General features: G+C 46.4%; 1 protein-coding gene across 1 annotated transcript; it reads right to left on the bottom strand.

Annotated features, from left to right (window-relative positions):
- Window positions 1–4207: 4207 nt before the first annotated feature.
- On the bottom strand, window positions 4208–7520 carry LOC119274567 (LEAF RUST 10 DISEASE-RESISTANCE LOCUS RECEPTOR-LIKE PROTEIN KINASE-like 2.4). Its single transcript, XM_037555282.1, has 3 exons — window positions 6745–7520; window positions 5748–5780; window positions 4208–5464 (listed from the first exon to the last, which is right to left on the bottom strand). Exons 1-3 carry the CDS (start codon window positions 7490–7492, stop codon window positions 4326–4328), a joined length of 1920 nt encoding a protein of 639 aa, XP_037411179.1. The 5' UTR covers window positions 7493–7520; the 3' UTR covers window positions 4208–4325.
- Window positions 7521–25539: the final 18019 nt, after the last annotated feature.

Here is a 25539-nt window from a genome sequence, read left to right as displayed (position 1 = left end):
ACAAAGAGCCAATTAAAGTGTTGACATTGGCTACAAAAGGCAAAGAAGTGAAACAATCAATTGATAAAAATCAGTGCCAAATCTGAAGAAAAGAAGTTGAGGGTGCACAAGGCCCAAAAAGAGTTGCCATTGCTTCAAACAAAATCACAGCGGGGGTGCCCACTCGGCTTATCGTATTGGCGAAAGAAGGAATTACAAAAACTTAGTGCACAAGAGCTGAAAAAGAAGAACATGACATGGGTTCCCAAGAGGAGCAGTCAAAATGAAAGTGATGTGCAACCTTCTATTGCAACAAGTGTTACAAAAGTGAAGAAAGAGAAGGATGGAAGCCAAAAACAATTAAGCCGAAGGTTTGCATCACCCCATCAAAATCTTCGGTTAGCACATAATCCATATTCTTCAACCATACCATTGATGCATTTGCCATGGAATTCGTCATCATGTATGATAAATTACCCTCCCTGGATTTATTTTAATCCATGGAAGCGACATAATTTTCTGCATCATGAGAGGGTATTACCAAATCTCTATACATTTTATTAGCTACATTTTTTCTTGCTAATCCAAAGGGCCGAAATATTTGATTGCCATTTCATTTGTTTATTTCGGCTATACATGATTTGGTGAATGAATTGTACATGGGCATTGTGTTGATGGCCGGTATTTATCTATCGCCCTAAGAATATGTCAAAGCATGGCTGATGTAGTATCCTAACATCGTCCTTAGTTCAAATAGAGGCCAAAACGAGGTACATGTTCATTGATATTGCCCTTGTCTTTCTAGTACTATGGAGATTATTTTCGACGGTAAACCTGTGGCAATGGCCAAGGTGTTGGTGTTGCTTATTTATCTCCATATGGAGCTATTTTGTGAAGCCTCATGCCGCTTAAAATATTTTTTGCACAATCTTCAAAGCCGAATATGCATTGTCATTCGGATTGGAGCTTTGCCTTACTATAGGTGCTATACATATTGAGGCTTCCGGTGATTCGTTATTAGTAGTGCAACAAATATCCAAGGGTTATCAATGTTTTGACGAATCACTTATAGTTTATCTTTTGGTATGTCTAGATGCAAGATTTACCTTGGGTTGCTTTGAAATTGTTCATATATCTAGGCATGACAATTCGAAAGAGTTGGCACAGCAAGCATCCGGCTACTATGTTAACCATGGTGTATTGCATTTCTATCAACAACCGATGCTAGGTCTTGTCAACATAGGTAAGGCTGAATCGAAGCCCACCGCTTTTGCCACTAATGAAACTTTTATGCAGGCGAAGTAAGGATTGGAGGAAGTTCATTCTTGATTATCTGCAAAATCCTAGCGAAAGGGTGAACAATATGGTTCGGAGGATGGTTTTGATCTATGGAACCTTATCACCGGATTGTTATAGAAGCTGAGAAGTTTTCACCCAAATTTGCATCAACAGGTTCAAACAAGCAATGGCCGATATATACTTGTCGTCCTAAGAACATGCAAAATGGTCGATGGAGTGTTGACATCGTCCTTAGAACAAGCTATGCGGAAGTTATTTTTCGGCACACAAACTTTACCGAAAAACAGGAGGGCATGTGTTGACACCAGATTTTGGCATGGTCAATAACTTATTTAAGATGGTCTCCAATGGAGAAGTGATCTTCATGAAAGAGTTCCATATTGTTGATATAAACATCTTTGAAGTTTGGTTCATCGCCATCCGATTTCATCTCGAAGGCCGAAACTATGCTCAAAGTACTAAGATCTTATATTCCGAGTACAGTTTGGCTGATTAAGCCCCTAGACGACCTTAAATAGAAACATGATCTACACTGATTGTGTTCGCCTCGTCGAAGCGATCGATTTTGATATAAAAATCATCCAAATCCGAGTTCGTATTCAAAAGTTAGAGCAATCGGAGTGCAGCCCTGTCACGAGGCGAAATATGGCGCGCCCCACCAGACGCCATGTAAGATTGGTAGCGCGAGTAAACAGATCTTTTGTGCGAGCTATTTGATCAAAAAACGTTCAACATGAAAGTTGTTCGTATCGTCGAAACGGTCAAGATTGCTTTTGGACTCGTTTCCATCCGAGGTCGTTTACCACTACAAAAAAGACCCACAAGGTGTAGCTAGTTTAAACCGAACAGGTTCGGAAAGTTCGGACAAGAACAATCCGAATTTGACTAGGGTTTTGGACGTGAATCCAAGACTTTTCCTTGCACGAGAAGTCCAGCCGCCTCTTATATACCTAAGGGGTGACGGCCGATTGAACAACACACAATCGATCAATTCATCTTCCACTTCTATCTTTTATCTTTTCTCTTTAACCCTAGTTCTTCTTCTTCCTCGTTCTTCGTCTGTTCTTCTTGTTGCAGGCCGGCGAACCTCGAGGCCCTAGGGGCGGTCAGGTCGACCTAGGGCAGCCCATAGCCACCGCACGCCCAGACGGGGTCCCTCCCGGGCGTGTGGGGTTTCGGGTCCTCAAAAGCACCCGATGGATTGCCTGTGTATCGCGCTTCCAGCCGGGTCTCCTTCAACATGAGCTGAGGTGCATCACCCTCGGTGTTGGAGGTACACGGTGACGTGTTCGTGTGCGAGCACCGTCCGAGGATAGAACATGTTTTCACCCCAGCAAATACTCACTGGCACCGAACGCCACACCCCTGCCACTATGCCGCCCACACGGCCATGGTCACCGGGCAGCACCAAGCCACGGGCTCTGCCCATGAGCACTGCGCTACCACCACCAGGGCCGCCGCCCCAGCATCCAAGACCTTGACACCCCCGCACCCGAGACCCGTTGCTACCCCAACCAAAGAGACGAGTGGAAAGGTTGCGCCTTTACATACCCCGGGACGGCCCCCGGCGCCGAGACCCAAAGGGCCGGCCCAAAAAAGGCCTCCATCACCTGTCCTGCTGCACCGGGTGCCAGACAAGCTCGGTCCTGCTAACGGGCGCGAGACGAGGTCGGTCCTGCTGCCGGGCACGAAACGAGCTCGGTCCTGCTGCCGGGCGCAAGACGAGCAATGGACCGCAACTAGGAGCGGTCCAGCCCTATGACGAGGGTAGAGCCCGGACGACGAGGGGAGGAATCAAAGGTCGAAAAAGGCCGCTCACCGACGGCCGACGCCGGAGGAGACCAGGCGCCGCCGTCAAACGATCCAGACCACCACCATGAGCTACCACCACGCCGTGGCAGCCCACATCCACGCCGAGATCCAGAGGAGCAGCCCTGAGCCACTTTGCAGCAGTTGCGACACGCTGCCGAAGACGCAGCCCACCGCTCGGCCATGGACGCCCGGTGCCTCGCCACCCCGCAAGGAGCAACCAGACCGCCGGCCACCCCGCCACCACCTTAGCCAGGTCGCCGCCGCCACCCACACGACTGCCGCCGCCACCACCCGGATCTGGACAGGGGCACCTACATCCGCCGCCAGCAAGGCCCTCGGCCCCGGAACCCCAAGATCCGCCGCCAGGAGGGGAAGGGGGGCGGCAGGACCACCGGGACGCCAGCACGCCGGGGAGGGGGGGGAGAGAGAGCAGAGCTCGAGGACGCACGACGACCGCCGCCGTCGACGCGGAAGGCCGCGCCCCACGACGCAAGCCTCCGGCGCGCGGGAAGAAGACGCCCCGCCGCCACCTATGCCGCGCGGCCTTTGGCCGGCGACGCAACCGGGGGCGGCGAGGGGAGGGAGGGCGGGGAGGGGGGCTGGGGAGCGGCAGCGCTAGGGTTGGCTCCCTGAGTCGCCCGCGGGAGGTACTCGGGAGCGGGACACTATTTTTTTATGGTTGCGCTCCCTGAGTGCGCTCGCTTTTGCTTCTATGGTTGATTGGCCACTATTTTTTCCAATTTTTCATAGTTGTTACTTCAACAGAGCAATATGATCCGCTTATTTTATATGTTTGGTTGGTGGATAAGATACTACAATCTGGGCATGTATTGCTGCAATATTCAGCTTCACAACGAAGCATTCAGGTTTCTTAATTTTGTAGGGTCGTCTGGTCGTGGTTAGAATAGATGCTCTACGACGCTTACTGGGTTTCCAAGGCCCCTAACTACTTGTCTGTGACTTAGGTACTACGACGCTTACTTATACTATGAGTTAGGTATCATTGTTGGAAGTTGGAATGCCAAACACATGAATCACCCAACCAGCTTTTATTTGGTTATCCATGTTTTAACTCATATATCGTATTAAAATACAATAATCTCAAACAGCCCGGCCATTATGAGAGACACGATGCAACGTCTGAGAAATATATATTACTGGTACACACTGTAATATCATAATGGTAATGCAGTGGCAATTCGAATTTACATTTGTCCACTTAATCTTCCTTTTGGCTATGGTAACAGAGCAGGGGATGCGGAGCAATACGATGATATGTAACCATAACTTGTATGCGACGACAAATATGACGGGATCGAGGGACATGAAAGGAACGGCTTCGGTGGCATCTCCAATTCGTTGATGCTCTTTTCCAACATATCAATCACCTTGCTCATCGAAGGACGGTTTTCGGGGTTAGTTTGTATGCACCATAGTCCCACTAAGGCCATCTTTCTCATGGCCTCTTCAAGGTCGTAAATGACTTCACAAGTTTGTACCTGTTCTGCTATACTGTCATAAATCCTGTGTGGAAAATACACATCACTTGAGCTCTCGGTATTCCTTTTTCCTTTATTTATCCTTCCTCCTACCATTTCCAGGAGCATCATTCCATAGCTATAGACATCTGACTTTGTAGAAACGACTCCAAAACCTCTAGAGAATACTTCTGGAGCAATGAATCCAATGGTACCTCTTGCCTCGGCGACAGAGAGGATGCTACCGGCCTTGAGGTGACACAGTTTCGCTAAACCGAAATCTGCAATCTTGGGACAAAAGTCTTGATCTAGAAGTATATTCTGAGGCTTGATGTCAAAATGGATGATGCGAGTACTACATCCTTGATGCAAATATTCCAATCCTCGTGCGATGCCAAGTGCTATATGTTGTAACTTGCCCCATCCAATAACTAAATCTGAATTCTCTGTGTAAATATACGTCTCCAGTGAACCATTAGCCATATACTCATAAACAAGGGCTCGCTTAGCTCCTTCTAAGCAAAAACCGAGCAGACCGACAATGTTAATATGTGATGTCCTACCAATGCTACTTGCCTCATTTAGGAACTCTTCTCCATTGCCTTTGGAAGCTTTTAGGAGCTTCACGGCAACCACACAGCCATCTTTTAGGATACCCCTAAATACCGTGCCATATCCACCTTCTCCAAGTTTATCCTTGAAAGAGCTAGTCATTTGTTTCAGCTCTGAGTACTTGTACCTTTTCGGAGCCAAAGGTCCATACCTCCTCAGCATTTCTTCCATGCTTGATTTATTACCAGTCTGCTTTGGGAGGATGAAAAGACTAATCTTTTGCTTATGTCGGTGCACCCCCCAAACTAGACATGTTAGCATCATGATTGCAGCAGACAGAGAAACTGTAAAAAACACGAAAAGTGAACATCATTTAGTAAAGTTCATAGTATATCAGTATATGTATGAGACTGTGTAAACTATCCCTTTTCTAATATAGCCATTTAGAAATATTTCAATTTCACACCATTATATTAGAAATCTCCATAATTTGGTTAATTTTAGACTTAGCAATCTTCATAATTTGGTTAATTTAGACTTAGCAGTTTGCCTTTAGATAGCATCAAAGTACGGAAGTTTGTGACAAAGTATCATGTATTTTCTGAGCAGAAGCCATGATAGACATACCTATCAAAATTAACTTCTTGTTGTGCCTACCATCTGCAGTGAAATTATTATGGTTAGTCAATGTAAGTATCAATCACAAAATAAATAAAAACATGAAAATGAACCATGGCAATTTGACAGCCAAGCACAACTAGCTATTAGAAATGCACGCGATATAAGCAAATCAAAATTTTAACTCGAACAGGAAAGATTAGTAGACTGACAACAAATGAAAACCGGTAGTTTCTAAGATGTCATGTTCGTCAAAATAGCAGCATCTCTCAACATGTCAGCTCAGCTGAACAAACAAAAAATAAAGAGGATAACGGCATCTCCAACATGGGCCCTCAAGCTGCCCGCAGCCGTCCAGACCGTGTGGAACGGACGTGTTTTGCCATCAAGCATGGTCCTGTATTGGTCCGCTCGGCGGTCTGGACGTCATTTATCCCACAAACTGCCGCGGGGGGGGGGGGGTGAAGTGGATCAACCTCTTTTCGGCCTGGGCCAAACACTCTTTCTCGCTGGTAGAGCTTTCTAAAAAAGGCGATGCGAGAGCGTATTCTCTTATCTAAGCTTCCTCCCTTCGCTCCCCCCATTGTAGATGCATGGTTCAGCCACACCCGGTGCCACGAAATGATTGAGAACTAGGATGGGGTCGAAATGCATTTTATTCTTAGTATTAAAATAGTATTGCCCTACCCTACCCAAACCCTCTCCCTTGCCCGCGCCCTTTCTCACCCGAAGCGTTTATTGCCGCATTCATGCGTTCATACGTCATCATATCATTCCACAAAGCACAACGCATTGAGCAAGTCAAAATCATGTACTAATCTCAAATTGGGGATCTCAATTGATTGATAGAGCTTCCACGCCTAGAGAGCTTAGTGAATTAAAGGATAATGTCACTGACATGAATAATTTGCTTGGTTCGAGTAGGGAAGTGCAAACAAATTAGGCACTGCTTGTCCTAGTGTAGCTATGAACTTGATTAAAAACATAATTTGGTGGTTGAACTTACGTGCTGTTGCGGGCAGAGGGGGAGGGGGGGCCTCCCATGTCAAGAGGAAGCCATCGTTGATGAGCTGCTCGTAGTCGCTTGCGTTCGTCTTGCCTGACGATGAGGCCAGTACCGGCACAACGGTTGCATCGCAGCCCTCCATGGCGTATCTGGCGTAGTTCCCGATCCGGTCGTGATGCACTCCCGCGCGAACAAACACCTCCCACTCGTTCCGGCACCTCAATCTTGTCTGCACCAGGCCTCTGTCCCGACGTGCGGAAGCCACCCCGCTTTCCTTCGTGCAATTGTACAAGATGAGATTCAAGTTGCCGATGTCGATCTTGAACTGGGTGTCTAGTTTGGCGGAGGTGTTCCCAATCTTTATGCCGCAACCGCTGGAGGCTTCCAATAGTTTCTGCTTGCCTTCATCAACGACCAGCAAGCTGCGTTCCTCGTAAGAGATTTTGTTGATTGCAAAGCCGGGGATGAGGGGCACGGAGCTCCGTAGGGATGCAGTGTTGTTACTATAGCAAGTGACCTTGAAGTCCAAGACACCACACGATCTTCCCGCCTCTGTGTCAGCGAGCCAGAATGGATCAGAGATGGTGAGGTTGCCACACCTGCTGGCCGAGCGCGAGCAGCCTTCCCCTTGCTGCTCATCAGCCCCGACGAGCATCGGGGGCAGCCACCAAACCCCGATGAAGACTAAGAACCAGTAGACAGGAGCCACTGAAATACAAGGCTTGTAATTTGTGTCAGCAAGACACATAAGGGGAGCAAACAAAATTGGTGATCATGCATGTGCTGTGTGGCAAAGAACGGATGCTATATGGTTGGGGAATGGAAGACTTTTCAGACATGATGATATCGCGGTTGTTGTCCTAGCGCTTTCATGTGCCGAAGCAAGAAGATACTAGATGATAGGTGATGTCGATTGAACAACACACTATTTCCACTTGACAAGGTTAAACCTAACAGACCTCTCAACTGGCTCACTTATTTTGCCTTATCATGTTCATTATTTTGAGAACCATATTTCTTAGTCTTATATTTGAGTATATACAGGCAACCAAATCATATTAACAAAACCAACTACCCACATTTGCTTAACAAGCCAAAACCAGGAGTTAGGTCGCTTGTTGCCCTAATGAGCTAATTTAGATTTCATCTATTTACGCAGTCCAAGGTAAGCATGACACCAAGTTTCACATGTTCTTATGGAATCTTGAGGCGGCCGGACAGAGATCACACCGCCAGCTAATTAATCTAGTAAGCAATATATTACACCTGCATGCAAAAGGTCCTGAACAATGCTATTATATCATTGGCTAGCGGTGCCAATAATCAGCCCAGTAATTAACTTGCTAATTGATGGTTACATCAATCAGCAGAGCCAACGCCATCCTGTGGGTCAAGGACTCTTAGTCCTATTAGCTCCAGTGGGCGGCAAATGTTAAAACCTTCTTGTGAATCCACTGGTAACTGATTAGCTCGACTGTTTTCATTAACCAATAAAGAGTTCGGATTTCTTCATGTTTCTTATCTTGGCTTTCTTAATTCATAATGGATTTATACTTGTTGATCATGCATATATAGCGGAGGTTACTGTTCATCATGCCCTTCTTGGTTTATTTCCATCCAACTGGCTATTGAATTCATGTTTCAGCCAGTTGCTCCAAAAGTTTGAACTCATGGAGAGACGTGAGCAATATATTTCAACACTCCCCCTCATGTTCAGACTTATTTAGTCCTTAGACGCGTGATCAAAGTAGGCCACATAATTTTTTTAATACTACATTGACAGTATCTTGAACTCAAGACCTCTTGGCTCAAATACCATATTTCAACACCGATCGACAACTGGAGATATCCTGCTTGGAGAAAACAATTCGTCTGATGTGTTCTCAGTGGCTTATTCCTGCGGTTTCACTAGTTCTGTTTGCTCAGTCCAGTGGGAATTCTTTATTTCTCGTCTATCGAAGCTGAGTCATTACCACCAAATTCAAGGCCGAGTTGTAGAGAAAGTTTGGGCATGAGCCCCAGGAGCCCCCACTACTAGGAAAAGGGCTATAGATGATATGGACACTAATGGCGCACCAACACATGGTGCACCATTAGTATATACTAATGGTGCACCATGTGTTTGTATATACTAATGGCGCACCATGTGTTGGTGTCCATTAATGTCCAAATACTAATGGCGCACCACATCCACGGTGCGCCATTAGTAACAATTTTTTTAATTATTTTTCAAAACTAACTAGTAATGGCGCACCATATCCACAGTGCGTCACTAGTAAAAAAAATTTAAAAAAAATCAATTTTTTTTTAATTTTTTTCCAAACTTAGTAATGGCGCACCGTGGGTGTGGTGCGCCATTACTACTTAACAAATTTTTTTATTTTTTTTTGTTTATTTTTTTACAAAGTTAGTAATGGCGCACCGTGGGTGTGGTGCGTCATTACTAGTTAAACTAAACTAGTAATGCTGCACCACACCCACGGTGCGTCATTACTAATTTTGACCCAAAATTCCCCCGAATGCACCCCCTCCCCCCTCCCCCCCCCATGGACCGCCTTTCCAGTTTTAAAAAAAAATAAAGGAAAATGATGGAAATGTCAAAAAATAAAACAAAATAAGTTTTCCATGTGATATGTGGTCTAGTTGTTCAGAAAATTTGCAAATATGAATTTCAACTTTATTTGCAAAACCTCTCGATAATTTGTAAAACGGGCATAACTTTTGCATACTAACTCGGATGAAAAAGTTTTTTATATGAAAAACCATCTACTCGAAAAGTTACATCCCCCATTAAACATTTTCAATATGCTCAAAAACCTAACAGAAAAAAAGTTATGGGGCTTTTAAGATCTGGAGGCAAAAAAATTCAAAAAATTTCAAACTTACTAGTGGCGCACCTAGGAAACGGTGCCCGTGAAATTGTGCGCCACTAGTAACAGAAAAAAAAATTAGTTCCGAATTTTTTTGGGATTTTTTCTTCAAAATATGATACGTAATATGAACGGAAGTTTGAAATAATTTTTCAAAATTTCATCACACTCATAAACATGAACAAAGTCCTAAACATCAACATGGTTTAATAGGATTGATATGCTAGATATATCAACAAGTGCCTATGAAGTTAGCTGGTGCTGGGGTTGGATAGAACTCTGAAGTTAAGCGTGCTTGGGCTGGAGTAGTGTGAGGATGGGTGACCTTTCGAAAAGTTTGACCATGGAGTGTGATTTGACCTGAGAAGCATATTTACCCGAGATTAAGCCATAGTGACCCGAGATTAAGAAAAAAACAAAAAAAAATTGAAATTTTTTTTAGAAAAATTTGAAAAAAAAATGTTACTAATGGCGCACTCCTATGTGGTGCGCCATTACTAAGTGAGATAGTAATGGCGCACCTCTAGGCATACTAATGGCGCGCTACAGGTGCGCCATTAGTATCTGTTATACTAATGGTGCACCAGTGGTGCGCCATTAGTAAAAAAATACTAGTGGCGTGGTACTAATGGCGCACCAGTAATGCGCCATTAGTAGGCAAAACAGGGACGCCATTAGTAGGCCTTTTCCTAGTAGTACCCTAGGCTTGCTAACCATTGGATCCAATTTGGGCCCTACAGGATCCGTGCCAATATGGAAAGTAGGGATGTAACAACTAAGCATCTCAGGTTTCAACCTCAACAGTACCAAGTTGGCCTTTTTCTAACAGAGGTTGTCCCCTGTGCATTCCCTGAAGTACAATTTCACAGCTATTTTTAAAGCTACAGATTTTCCCTAACAAAATTGTTGACAAAAATATTTTTCATAAATTTGACACAAGAACTCTGACATGGAACTTTTGACATAAATCTAACAACGTCGGAGCCTCAGTTCCTGGGTCCGTTGAGGGCCTCTTTGACTCACAGAATTATAAAAACACGAAAATAGGAAAAGTGTAGGATTAAAATGTCATGCTCATATCAACCATATACAGTATTTGGGGTTATTTGATTGCATCATAGAAAAAACAAAAGAATCCTTTAAAGAGGTTTGATTGGATGCTAAAAATCCTAAAGAAAGAGGCCCATATAAGACACTAATCCCTGGTTAATCTTGAGGCCCATGTATGAGATGACAGGTGGTGGAAAGTTTAGTCCCACCTTGCTAGTTGAGGAGAGTTGAGACCCCTTTATAAGGGCTGCTCCACCACTTGTCATTGGGAGCTTGGGAATAGGAATGGTACATGCGCACTCCTCCTCCTCCGCCGCCCGCCTCGTCACGACGCGCGCGCGCCGCGGATTGCGGAATGAGCCAAGCCGGAGCGTCGTGGGCCTCTGCTCATGCCCACGACTTCCTACCCGACGGCCTATATAAGAAGGCTCTGCCCAGTGAAGTGACCTAGTTCGGTTCACTGCCTCCCTCTCGCGTAACCTAGCCGTCATCTACTGTTCCTTGCTCTGTGCTACCTCTAGCGACCTCATCCCGACGACCGCGTGCACGGTTGGTCGGGAGAGCAGGTGCCTCCGGAAACCTGCCGTTCGAGATCCTGCCCGGGAGAACGGCAATAAGGTTTTTGGGGAGCGTCTCGGCGCGACTGCTCCCGATCCGTCCCCTGCTCCGTCAGCCTCTGCTGCCGCCGCGTTGGCCTGGCCAACCGGAGGGTATGACCTGTTCATCCCTCATTTACTCGTGCTTGTGCTGCTCATAGATGGTTTGCTTCTATGTTCTGTACGTGCTAGTATGCTTAGGAATCGGTATGAGTTGCATACCGCATTTGCCATGCTTACTGTTTACTCGTGGATTAGTCTAACTGAAAAACTGCTAATATTTCCAACAATCCAAAAACCTTACTTTAGGCACTTTTCGATTCAAGGCTTTGCTGCGACACTGAAACTGGAAAAGTTTACTGGGACGCATTTTAAGCGTTGGCAGACAAGGACCACCTTGTGGCTCACAGCGATGAACGTGTTTTGGGTTGGTGATGTGTCTCCCAAGAAACGGTTATTCCTGAACAGGAGAAGGCGTTTAGGGATGTGTAAGGGCATATTTATCCCCAAGGTGTTTTGGTGATTGATGACAATGCTTTTTAGGAACTAATTGTGTGCGTTGAGATTTTCAAAGATTCATCCTTTTGCACGAGACGATTCCCTCCCCTCGGTGTTTTTACTCAAGACGGTGCAGCTCTTTCGTTTCTCTGTTGGTGGACTAGTTGCGTAGGAGTCACCGTACTATCAAGAGGGGGTCCGCTTTGGTAAGGCTAGGGTGGAATCAACACATACACATCCTTATTGCACCCATTGATCCTTCCCGCTTCAATGGAGCTCTCCTTCCCCTCTCTGTTTTCTCTGTCTGGTCCCAGCGGTAGTACCGCGGGCCATAGCAGTAGTACAGCCGAAGCACAACAAGCGGTAGTACCGCTCCTCAGCGGTACTACCGTTTGCTGTCTTCCATCGTCGTACCGCTGAGGCTCCGGGATACTATCGCCTTGACTCGAGGCCTCGTTTTCTCGTGTCGGGTTCTGCGGCACTAGCTGCGGCAGTACCGCTCCCGAGCGGTAGTACCGCCCTTACCACCGCGGTAGTACCGCTCTGGGTCCAGGACCTTGCTCCCCTCATGTGCGCGGCAGTACTGCTAGGTGGCTCGGTAGTACCGCTGGCTCAGCGGTAGTACCGCCCACCCAAGCGGTAGTACCGCTCTCTGAGCGGGCTGCTTGGGGGGTAACGGTTGGATTGTTCCTCCCACTATATAAGGGGGTCTTCTTCCCCATATTTGACCTACCTCTTCCCCAAAAGCTCCATTGTTGCTCCAAGCTCCATTTTCACCCGATCTCTCTCCCTAGCCAATCAAACTTGTTGATTTGCTCGGGAGTGGTTGAGAAGGCCCAGATCTACACTTCCACCAAGAGAAATTTGATTCCCCCCACTAATCCCTAGCGGATCTTGTTACACTTGGGTGTTTGAGCACCCTAGACGGTTGAGGTCACCGCGGAGCCATAGTCCATTGTGGTCAAGCTTCGTGGTGTCGTTGGGAGCCTCCAATTAAGTTGTGGAGATAGCCCCAACCTTGTTTGTAAAGGTTCGGTCGCCACCTTCAAGGGCACCAATAGTGGAATCACGGCATCTCGCATTGTGTGAGGACGTGAGGAGAATATGGTGGCCCTAGTGGCTTCTTGGGGAGCATTGTGCCTCCACACCGCTCTAACGGAGACGTACTTCCCCTCAAAAGGAAGGAACTTTGGTAACACATCCTCGTCTCCATCGGCTCCACTCTTGGTTATCTCGTGCCTTTACTTGTGCAAGCTTTTTGTATTGTATCCATTGCTTGCTTGTGCACTTATTATTTTTGCATCATATAGGTTGGTCACCTAGTTGCATATTTAGACAACCTACTTTGATGCAAAGTTTAATTCGGTAAAGAAAAGCTAAAAATTGTTAGTTGCCTATTCACCCCCCCCCCCTCTAGTCAACTATATCGATCCTTTCAATTGGTATTAGAGCCTCGTCTCTTTATTAAGTCCTTTGCCATCCGAAGAGTATGGTTGACACCGTAGACGGTGGGGAGGAGGAGGACTCAGGTGTGAATCCGATCTCGTCTACGGGTGATGGGGTAACCACGGTGTCCCGTGAGGAATTCAATGTGGCCTTGGACACGTTGAAAACCTCCATGACAACCACGGTTGAAGGCATGTTTAATAAATTCTTAGAAGGACTTAAACTACCTACCTCGCCGTTGAAAGTGGGTGATCCCACTAATAAGGTGACGGATGCTAACTCCGACAAGGGGGAAGCTAATAGTGAGAAGGGTCCTTCTACTAGTGGTAGAAATGGCACCGGCATCTTTGCCCATGTGGAACCTCCAACTTATGGAGGACCGATTCCCTCAACTCATTTAAATCATGCCGGCCCTCCTCCTAAGATTGTGAAAAATGAGGATTTTGATTCTTGGGTGTATCGCTTCAAGCGTCATTTAAATCATGTCAATACTAATCTTTGGAGAATCATTGAAGAAGGTTTCTATCCACATGACCGAAGCAACTTCACCCCTAGAGAAGCAGTGGATAATAAATTCAATGAGAATGCTCTCTTCATCATCCAAGATGCTATCCTCCCCAAAGATCTCCCTCATCTCCGACCCCATGCCATGGCCAAAGACGCGTGGCAATGCGTTGTGTCTCTCTATTGGGGAAGCGCAAGCATTCAACGCTCCAACTATGAAGTGGTGCAAGATGAATTCGACGAGTTTGCAATGAAAGAAGATGAAGAACCTCGTGAGCTCTTTCGGAGAGTAACCAAACTCGCAGTCTCACTCCGAGATCATGGGAGCAAGGACACGGATGACTATTGGATCAAGCGCAAGTTTCTCAAGGCCATGATGCCCTACAACAAGGCCATGTCCTCCGTCATTCGTCAAAGATCGGACTTCCACTCCATGACCTCAAGTGAAGTGTTGGGTGAGTTCGTTGCAATGAGCATCTTGGACAAGACCGCCGATAACGCGGTGCTCCGCTCCCAAAGGGCAAAGAAGCCCAACCTTTCCTTGAAGGCCAAGGTTATTGTGGAATAAAAGGAAGATGAGGAGAGCAACCCCGAAGATACAAAATATGATTATCATGAGCACATGGCTCTTGCTTCAAGGCAATTTTGGAGCAAGAAGAACTCAAGACCAAATTTCAACAAGAACAACTCAAGTGGCTTCAAGGGCAAGCAACGAGTAAGAACTTGTTACAACTGTGGCAATGTGACCATTTCGTTGCGGATTGTCCTTACGAGAAGCGAGAAGACAATGATGGAAAGCTCATCCGAAAAGACAAAGCCAAGTCCTTCCCCAACAAGAACAACTTCACCAAGAAGACTCCTACTCGAGGGTTGGTAGTTCAAGAAGAATACCGTGAGGATGAGGATGATGATGAAGATAATGAAGTAATGGACATGGCATCTGTTGCCATTGCTACAACTCCCCGGTTGTCTCTCTTCGATTCACCCAAGGAGAACATCACCGCCAAGTGCCTAATGGCTAAAGCCACCAACAAGGTAACCCCCAACATCAAAACCACCATCATTACTAATCCCTCTTTGACAGATGGCATTGATGAAAGTGAAGGGTCCAATGAGGAAGTAAATGGATTTGAGTCTTTTATGAGTAAGCTCAAGGGCAAATCCAAGAAGCACTTTGTTGCTCTGTTGGAACAACTTGGTGAAGCCAATGACATGATCGAGGCTCACGAAGAAACCATCTCTAAGATGGAAGGTCATAGTCATGACTATACCGATGAGATATTGGATCTCTCTAATGCTCTTGAGGAAGAGCATGGGCATCGTTTGGCTGACCATGCCAAGTTAAAGAAAGATCTTTATCATGCTCTTGTTGTGTCTCATGTGCTAACTTCCGAGAAGGCTAAACTTGGGGTTGATCATGCTAGACTCAAGGAGGAGTTTGATGTACTTGACAAGGCTCACAAGGTCTTGAAGGGTGCTCATGCAAACCTCAAGGAGTCTCATGCTCAACTCCAAGTTAAGCTAACCAAGGAAAAGGCTACCTTTCCTCATATGGTATTAATTGATAATGCATATGCCACTAACCCGTGTTGTGAGCATGTGCATCTTGTGGAGGAGAATGCCAAATTGAAGGATCAACTTGAGAAAGGCCTTGTGACATGCATTCAAGGTGAGAAGAACCTCAACGACCTTTTGAGCAATCAAAAGGAAGTTGTGGCCAAGGAGGGAATTGGGTTCGCACCCAAGCCCAAGAACAAGAAGAAGAACGACAAGACCAAACGACCTCCTCCTCTCAAGCAAACCTTTGTGAAAGAGGGAGAGGGTTCTCCTAAGGATAAGAAGAACAATGTGAAGGGTGTTGATGTCAAAAAGGAAAAAACCACCTCCTCCAACAAAGCTGGCGACTTTAATCCTTCTTATGTGTTGTGTCGTGCTAGTGATGGGCATGTTTATGCTAAATTTGTTGGTTCTCCTTATGAGTACATTGAATGGTCTATTTGGGTTCCTAAGACCCTTGTTACTAACATCAAAGGACCCATTACTAAATGGGTACCTAAAACCAAGCATTGATCTCTTGTAGGTGTTTTCTTCCGGTGGGGGATCATGGTTGCTTGAAAGTGGAGCAACAAATCATATGACCGGGAGCAAGGACTTGGTGGTGGACGTGCAAAAGATCCCATCTATGCCCACCAATGTCGAGCGGGGTGATGCCTCATCTTATAAGGTGTTGGGTCTTGGCAAGGTTGTCATTTCTCATGATCTAATGATTGAGAAAGTCATGCTTGTGGAGTCCCTTGCGTACAATTTACTTTCCGTTCGTCAACTTGCACTCATGGGCTTTGCCACTTTCTTTGATATTGATACCGTGGCCCTCTTGTGGAGCAAGACTCTTAAAGTAGCCTTTGTTGGGCATGTCGAGAACGGTCTCTATGTGATTAACTTTTCGGAGCGACCCACTAAGACTGCGACATGCCTAATGGCTAAAGTTGATGTGGGATGGCTTTGGCATCGCCGTTTAGCCCACGTCAATATGAGATCTTTGCAAAGTCTTTTCAAGGGGGACCATGTACGTGGACTAACAAATGTTAGTTTTTCCAAAGATCATGCTTGCAGTGCTTGTATCAAAGGGAAGCTTCATGAGAAGGCTCACCCTCCCAAGACTATCATCTACTCGAAGAGACCCTTGGAGCTCCTTCACATGGACCTCTTTGGGCCTCCATCCTTTGATAGTCTTAGGGGTAGATAGTATCGCTTGGTGATTGTGGATGATTATTCAAGATACACTTGGGTATATTTCTTCAAGAGGAAGAGTGAAACTCAACAAACCGTCATCGACTTTGCAAATGAAGCTCAACGCCAACATGATGCAAAGATCTTGACAATAAGAAGTGACAACGGCACCGAGTTCAAGAACTACACCTTGGATGAGTTTCTTAGTGATGAGGGGATCAAGCATCAATATGCTGCACCATATACCCCTCAACAAAATGGTGTAGCGGAGAGGAAGAACCGGGCGTTGATGGATGCAACAAGGACCATGATGGCGGAGTTCAAGTCTCCATACAACTTTTGGGCTGAAGCCATCAACACAACATGCCATGCATCCAATCGGCTCTATCTCCGCAAAGGCTTGAACAAGACCCCTTATGAAATACTTACCGGTAACAAGTCCAACCTCAAGTACTTCTGGGTGTTTGGGTGTAAGTGTTTCATTCTGAAGAAAGGTGTTCGTTTGTCTAAATTTGAGGCTAGAGCTTATGAGGGCATATTTGTTAGTTATGCTACAAACTCTCATGCTTACCGTGTCATCAACAAGTCCACCAGACTCATTGAGGAGACGTGTAACGTGGAGTTTGATGAAAATAACAGCTCCCAAGTGGAGCAAAGTGGTACTTGTGATTTAGGTGATGAAATTCCTCCCCAAGCCATAAGAAGAATGGGTGTGGGTCATATCCTACCCATTGAGGGACCCCTTGTGGCCGAAGGAGAAGGACAATGCTCCACTCAAGTGGAGCCATCACCAACCCAAGACCCACACGCTTCCGAAGAACATAGTGAAGTCCCTCAACCTCGTGAACAAGACCAAGGGCAAGATCAACCTCAAGATGGTGGTGAACCACCAAATGATACCCAAGGTCAATTTCTTCCCCTCGAGCAAGTTCAAGATCAAGAGCAAGCTCAAGATCTAGAAAAAGCTCAAGACGACGCTCAAGATAATCAAGTTAATCCTCCTCCCTCCACATCCAAGGAGGAATTAGAGCGTCGTGCCGCGAAGATCGCTTCCAAACTCACCACCAAAGGTCATCTCATGGAGAATGTGGTTCGAAGCCTAAGAAAGGGGGTAAGCACTCATAGACAATTAGCAAACTATTGTGAACATCACGTGTTTGTCTCTTGTGTTGAACCCCAAAAGGTCTATGAGGCGCTCGAAGATTCGGATTGGCTCGATGCCATGCATGAACAACTCAATAACTTCAAGTACAACAAGGTGTGGAGATTGGTGCCAAGGCCGTCGGGGAACCACAACGTCATTGGAACCAAGTGGGTTTTCAAGAACAAGCAAGATTCTCATGGGAACATCATTCACAACAAGGCAAGATTGGTAGCACAAGGCTACTCCCAAGTCGAGGGTATCGACTACGGTGAAACCTTTGCTCCCATTGCCCACCTTGAATCCATTCGTTTGTTGATTGCTTATGCTTCCCATCACAACTTTAAGTTAGAACAAATGGATGTGAAAAGTGCTTTTCTTAATGGTCCTATTAAGGAGTTGGTTTATGTCAAGCAACCCCCCGGGTTTGAGGATCCCTACTTCCCGGATACTGTGTATCAACTCGATAAAGCACTCTATGGCCTTAAACAAGCCCCACGTGCGTGGTATGACCACCTTACCGAGTTGTTACAAGATCGTGGATTTGAGGTTGGGCAAATCGATCCCACTCTTTTTACTAAGAAGGTCAAAGGGGAGTTGTTTGTATGCCAACTATATGTTGATGATATTATCTTTGGTTCCCCTAACAAAGCTTTCAATGAGGAATTTTCCGCTCTCATGACCTCTATGTTCAAGATGTCTTCGATGAGAGAGTTGAAGTCCTTCCTTGGTTTTGATATCAAACAAAGAAGAGAAGGTACCTTCATCAACCAAGCCAAATACACTCAAGACATGCTAAAAAGATTCAAGCTAAGTGATGTCAATCCGGCTTCTACTCCAATGCCTACCAAGTGCCAACTTGACATTGATACCAATGGTAAAGCGGTGGATCAAAAGGTATATCGCTCCATGATTGGGTCCTTGCTTTACCTTTGTGCATCTAGACCGGATATCACGTTGAGTGTGGGAATATGTGCACGGTTCCAAGCCGCACCGAAGGAAAGCCACTATGTGGCGGTCAAGCGAATCTTTCGATATTTGACTCATACCCCAAACTTTGGCTTATGGTAACCAAGAGGAGCAAACTTCAAGCTTGAAGGATATACTGATTCTGATTGGGCGGGAGACAAAGTGGATAGGAAGTCCACTTCCGGAGGGTGCCAATTTCTTGGTTGCTCTTTGGTGAGTTGGTCTTCCAAGAGGCAAAGTTGTGTGTCTCTCTCGTCCACCGAAACGGAATATGTGGAGGCCGGTAGTTGTTGTGCACAACTCTTATGGATGAGGCAACTTTAAAGGAGTACGGTGTCATTTGTGACAAAGTGCCTCTTTGGTGTGATGATGAAAGTGCCATCAAGATTTCTCTCAACCCGGTGCAATATTTCAAGATGAAGCATATTGAGATTCGGTATCACTTCATCCGGGATCACATTAGGCGAGGGGAGACTGAGCTCAAGTATGTCAACACTAATGATAACCTTGCAGATATTTTCACGAAGCCCTTGGATGAAGCAAGATTTCGCGAGTTAAGTCATGAGCTAAATATCATTGATTCGAGCAATGTTTCTTGAACCCATGCACATCCCACCACATTCAACATGTTGTCTAGTTTAGGTGTAGGCATGGACATAGGGGGAGTGTTGTTCTCTCAATGAACTCCCCCTCCCCCCATTATGCATAAATTGATCAAGTCTTTCACTTTAACCATTTTCGATGGTACTTATGCTTCAAGGACGAGTTTTGGTCATGGACCCAAGGTTAAAATCGTCGCGGCGCCATACCTCTTGACTCAAACATAGGTGGCCTCGGCCACCGCCCTCTCTTGAAGAGGTGTGTCTTGGCCCCTTGCTAGTGGGTTTATTGCCTAGTCGTTTTGCCGTTTTTTTCTCTTTTTTTGAGCTTAGTCGTTTTTTCTAGTTGTCGTGGCATGCTGGGCGGTACTACCACTGGTGGTGCACGGTACTACCACTTATAAGCGGTACTACCGCCCACCAGCGCGGTACTACCGCTGCGGGGCGGGATTAGGGGGTTATATCGGGCCAGGGGGAGGTTTCTTCTCCCCCATACCCATTCGCTTCGCCCCCTCACTCCTCTTCGTCTCTCCAGCAACTTCTCGCCGCGGGAGGGCTCCGACGGATCTTCTTCTCTGGGGCGTCCCTCTCCATTTCCTTCGGTGGAGTCAATCCCCACCTCGTCCTCTTGCCATGGATGCCGGTGATGAACATCCTGAGCATCAAGCTTGCCGTGTCAACCCCGGTCGTGCCACATAGAAGCGCTACCACACATCTGAGTCAGCAGGAGGTTCCTCTATTGCTCCACCTCCACCTCAACTCCAGAAGAAGTCTGACGTCAAGCCGAAGCCAAATGGCAAAACTGCGCCTCAGATGAATGCCAAGGAGTTTTGGACAAGGCGTTGCCGCAACCCCTATGTGGAAGAGCAAGATCCCACTTTGGTCAACCGTCCGTTCTGGAACCGCTTTCAGTTTGCCATTTTATTTGATGTGCTCAAGGCCAAGAAGAATCTCTATGTTGATGTGCGCTCCATTGACACGGACTATATGGAGAAGGATCCTGAGTACTTTGGTGAAGCTCTTCAGATTTTCTCTCAGCTGAACATTCTCAAAATCATGTAGTTCAACAAGGACTATGATGCAGATATAGTGGCTCAATTCTATGCCACTGTCCATCTAGGGACTGATGAGGACAGGACTCTAAATTGGATGACCAATGGCAAGTTGCTTTCCATCAAGTGGAAGGCATTCATGGAGTTACTTGGGGTGGAAGATCATGGGCTTGAGACTCCAGTCGGCTTTCGCCCTCACAACAATACGACCTCCACTCACAAGCAAGCCCTCTGGCCCTACTGCACTCAGAAGATCAACCTTGACACTAAGAAGGTGACATATGAGCTGCTTGCCTTCTGGACATTCTTCACCGTGTCTTCCGTGAGACTCTCTTCCCTCGTATTGGGAATCTGGATATGGTTCACTCCTACCTTGTGGACATGCTTCTCTTCTGCCAACGTGAGAAGGAGGCAAACACTAGCGAGTCCTTGGACATTTCTCATGTTATGTGGTCTGAGCTCTTATCTGCTATCTCTGAGCGCAAGTGCCCGATCTATGGTCCATTCATCATGCTGCTCATTGAGAAGGCCTGTGATAAGGTCTATCCCAAGGTTATGCTAGAGACTGGAGAGTTGGTGTCTCATGAGATCAAGCATCCGAGGAAAAAGGATAACCGGGGCACCCGGGTCCCTAGATCTGGGGCTACATCTTCTGCTGCTGCCATGGAGACCAAGGAGGAGGTTGATGCTGCTGATGATGATGACTGTGAGCCTTCTGGGGCAGAGCCCTCTTGGGCAAAGAAGCTCAAGATCAAGGTGAAGAAGCTGTTCTGCATGGAGTCTCACGGTCAGTACATGACTCATGTGGCTGAGAAGAAGGCCAGGGGACGTCACAAGGTGCTCATGCGTCAGTTGGGTGCCACCGTTTACAGTGGATCTGAGGACCAGCTTACTGAGGAGGAGCAGTGGATTCAGCAGCACTGCCCGTGGACAGATTCTGATGCTGAGCAGTTCCCGATCGACGACGGCGGTGCAGACGATCTCCTGGGATATGATGTTCGAGACCCTCACGTGCTATCACCTGGAGCCATAGCAACACTCCCTCTCTTTTTGGTGTCTCGATGCCAAAGGGGGAGAGAGTTTAGGGATTTGTGTCGTTGTCGTTGTCTGTTTTGTGAGTGTGTCTTCTTTGTGGTGTGTTTTCTCGCCGTTTGCTTTGCTTGGTTTTGTGCCCGTGAGACCTAAGTTCCAGACATATGGTGTGAGACATATGCTACCTTATATTTATATTATCATTATCTATGTCTATCTAGTCCTTCGGTATCTTATGAGGTGCATGCTTATCCTGTTATATATACTTTGCTCTCATATATCTTGCTTAGGTTGTTGGTCTCTAAAATGTAGGGGGAGTGTTGATCCTAGTATGTGTACCATGCAATCCAAAGCACTTATCTATATATCACACATCTAGGGGGAAGCCCATCTACATTTTAGAGTTGTGGGGTTTGCGCATGTCCTATGTCTTTTCTCGTTTGTGCAAATCCCGTATTGTCATCAATCCACCAAAAAGGGGGAGATTGTAAGGGCATATTTATTCCCAAGGTGTTTTGGTGATTGATGACAATGCTTTTGCGGACTAATCGTGTGCATTGAGATTTTCAGAGATTCATCCTTTCGCACGAGACGATTCCCTCCCCTCAGTGTTTTTATTCAAGACGGTGCAACTCTTATGTTTCTCTGTTGGTGGACTAGTTGCGTAGGAGTCACCGTACTATCAAGAGGGGATCCGCTTTGGCAAGGCTAGGGTGGAATCAACACGTACACATCCTTATTGCACCCGCTGATCATTCCCGCTTCAATGGAGCTCTCCTTCACCTCCCTATTTTCTCTGCCTGGTCCCAGCGGTAGTACCGCGGGCCACAGCGGTAGTGCCGCCGACGCACAACAAGCGGTAGTACCGCTCCTCAGCGGTAGTACCGCTTGCTGTCTTCCGCCGTAGTACCGTTGAGGCTTCGAGCTACTACCGCCTCGACTCGAGGCCTCGTTTTCTCGTGTCGGGTTCTGCGGCACTAGTTGCGGCAGTAGTGGCGGTAGTACCGCTCCCGAGCGGTAGTACCGCTCTGGGTCCAGGACTTTGCTCCCCTCATGTGTGCGGCAGTACCGCTAGGTGGCTCGGTAGTACCGCTGGCTCAGCGGTAGTACCGCCCACCCAAGCGGTAGTACCGCTCTCTGCGGGGCTGCTTGGGGGGTAACAGTTGGATTGTTCCCCCCACTATATAAGGGGGTCTTCTTCCCCAAAGTTGACCAACCTCTTCCCCCAAAAGCTCTGTTGTTGCTCCAAGCTCCATTTTCGCCCGATCTCTCTCCCTAGCCAATCAAACTTGTTGATTTGCTCGGGAGTGGTTGAGAAGGCCTAGATCTACACTTCCACCAAGAGAAATTTGATTCCCCCCACTAATCCCTAGTGGATCTTGTTACTCTTGGGTGTTTCAGCACCCTAGATGGTTGAGGTCACCGTGGAGCCATAGTCCATTGTGGTGAAGCTTCGTGGTGTCGTTGGGAGCCTCCAATTAAGTTGGGGAGATAGCCCCAACCTTGTTTGTAAAGGTTCGGTCGCCGCCTTCAAGGGCACCAATAGTGGAATTACGACATCTCGCATTGTGTGAGGGCGTGAGGAGAATATGGTGGCCCTAGTGGCTTCTTGGGGATCATTGTGCCTCCACACCACTCTGACGGAGACGTACTTCCCCTCAAAAGGAAGGGACTTCGGTAACACACCTGGCACCGTTAGAGCTCATACATTCAGATCTCTGTGAGATGATTGGTGTGTTGACTAAAGGTGGAAAGAAATACTTCATGACTGATTGATGATTCCACTAGATTCTGCTATGTGTATTTGTTAAATACTAAGGATGAGGCTCTACACTACTTTAAAGTCTATAAGGCAGAAGTTGAGAACCAACTTCAAAAGAAAATTAAACGAGTCCGGTCTGATCATGGTGGAGACTACTTTTCTAATGAGTTTGATTTATTCTGTGCGGAATATGGTATTTTTTCATTGGAGGACGCCTCCCTACTCACCCCAGTCAAACGGGGTTGCCGAACAGAAAAACCGTACTCTAACTGATTTGGTTAACGCCATGGTAGATACATCGGGTTTATCCAAGGCATGATGGGGGGAGGCTGTATTGACAGCATGTCCTGTCCTGAATAAAGTTCCCACAAAGGATAATGAAACTACTCACTATGAGCAATGGGAAAAGAAAAGAACTACACTCTCTTACTTGCGCACTTGGGGCTGTTTGGCGAAAGTCAACGTGTCGATAACCGAAAAGAGCAAGTTGGGACCAAAGACTGTGGATTGCGTTTTTCTTGGCTATGCCAAGCATAGCATTGGCTATAGATTTCTAGTGGTGAAATATGATGTACACGACGTGAAGGTCGGTACGATCATGGAGTCTAGGGATGCTACATTCTTTGAGGATATTTTCCCCATGAGAGATATGCAAAGCACTTCTAGACTGGAATCTGATGAGACTCCTGAACCTGCCATTCCAATGGAATATTATGAACATAAAAGTGATGAGAGTTCCACGGAGGATGACGAGGAAGCTCCTATTAGGAGCAAGAGACAAAGTACTGCAAATTCGTTTGGAGATGATTTCCTCGTGTACCTTGTGGATGATGCCACTCCCAGTTTCATACCAGAAGCTTATGCATCTCCGGATGCTGACTACTGGAAGGATGCGGTCCGTAGCGAGATGGATTCCATCTTGGCTAACGGGACATGGGAGATCACTGATCGTCCTTATGGTTGTAAACCATTGGGATGTAAGTGGGTGTTTATGAAGAAACTTAGGCCCGATGGTACTATTGAGAAGTACAAGGCTAGGCTTGTGGCCAAGGGTTATACCCAGAAAGAAGAAGAGGATTTATTCCACACTTACTCACATGTGGCTAGACTGACAACCATTCGAGTGTTACTCACCTTGGCTGCCTCGCATGGTCTTCTTGTTCACCAGATGGACGTTAAGACGGCTTTCCTTAACGAAGAGCTAGACGAGGAAATTTGCATGCAATAGCCAGATGGCTTTGTAGCAAATGGTCAGGAAAGAAAGGTGTGCAAGCTAGTGAAATCCTTGTATGGCCTGAAACAAGCGCCTAAGCAATGGCATGAGAAGTTCAACACTACTCTGACATCTGCTGGCTTTGTTTTTAACGAAGCTGACAAATGTGTATACTATCGCTATGGTGGGGGCGAAGGAGTTATACTCTGTCTGTATGTCGATGACATACTGATATTTGGGACCCACCTCAAAGTCATTCGGGAGGTCAAGGCTTTTCTATCTCATAACTTTGAGATGAAAGACCTGGGCGTGGCTGATGTTATCTTGAACATCAAGCTATTAAGAAACTCTGAGGGTGGAATTACACTTTTGCAATCCCACTATGTTGAGAAGATTTTGAGCCATTTTGGATATTCGGACTGCAAACATTCTCCAACACCATATGATCCTAGCGTCGGATTCGAAAGTTCGAAGGCACGACTATAGATCAATTGAGATATTCTCAAGTGGTTGGTTCACTGATGTACCTAGCACGTGCTACTCGTCCTGACATCTCATTTGCTGTGTGCAAACTAAGCCGTTTGTTTCCAATCCGGAGATGTGCATTGGCACGCTGTTGAGTGAGTGATGCGTTACTTTCAAGGTACTGCGAACTATGGAATTCACTATTTTGGGTACCCGACGGTACTTGAGGTGTATAGTGATTCGAATTGGATATCTGATGCTGATGAGATGAAAGCCACAAGTGAACATGTCTTCACACTTGGTGGTGGTGGTGTTTCCTGGAAGTCTTGCAAGCAGATGATCTCAACCAGATCGACTATGGAAGTAGAACTCACAGCATTAGACACATCATGCGTCGAAGCAGAATGGCTTCGAGAGCTTTTGATGGATTTGTCGGTGGTTGATAAACTAGTGCCAGCTATCCTTATGAAATGCGACAATCAAACGGTGAGTGCCAAGGCTAAGAGTTCAAAGGACAACATGAAATCCACAAAGCACATAAGAAGAAGATTAAAATCTGTCAGAAAATCAAGAAACTCCGGAGTGATAGCGTTGGATTATATCCAGACGGCTAAGAATCTGGCAGACCCTTTTACGAAAGGGCTATCACAGGTTGTGATAGAAAATGCATCGAGGGAGATGGGTATGAGACCCACGTAAGTTGCTATGGGGGTAACCCAACCTATGTGATCGGAGATCCCGTGAATTATGTTGTGGAACATAGTAATTTCAAAAAAATTCCTACGCACACACAAGATCATGGTGATGCATAGCAACGAGAGGGGAGAGTGTTGTTCACGTACCCTCGTAGACCGAAAGCGGAAGCGTT

This window comes from Triticum dicoccoides, chromosome 3B (genome assembly GCF_002162155.2).
Source record: "Triticum dicoccoides isolate Atlit2015 ecotype Zavitan chromosome 3B, WEW_v2.0, whole genome shotgun sequence".
Lineage (NCBI taxonomy): Eukaryota > Viridiplantae > Streptophyta > Magnoliopsida > Poales > Poaceae > Triticum > Triticum dicoccoides.
Note: the sequence above shows the minus strand (reverse complement) of the source record. Positions and strands in the feature narration are given on the sequence as shown.

Coding starts and splice junctions, on each gene's coding strand:
- LOC119274567 (XM_037555282.1), bottom strand. CDS start 7,492: ATGTGTCTTGCTGACACAAATTACAAGCCTTGTATTTCAGTGGCTCCT. Junction 5,781..6,744: donor CCCTCTGCCCGCAACAGCAC/GTAAGTTCAACC, acceptor ATTTCACTGCAG/ATGGTAGGCACAACAAGAAG. Junction 5,465..5,747: donor CAAGAAGTTAATTTTGATAG/GTATGTCTATCA, acceptor TGTTTTTTACAG/TTTCTCTGTCTGCTGCAATC.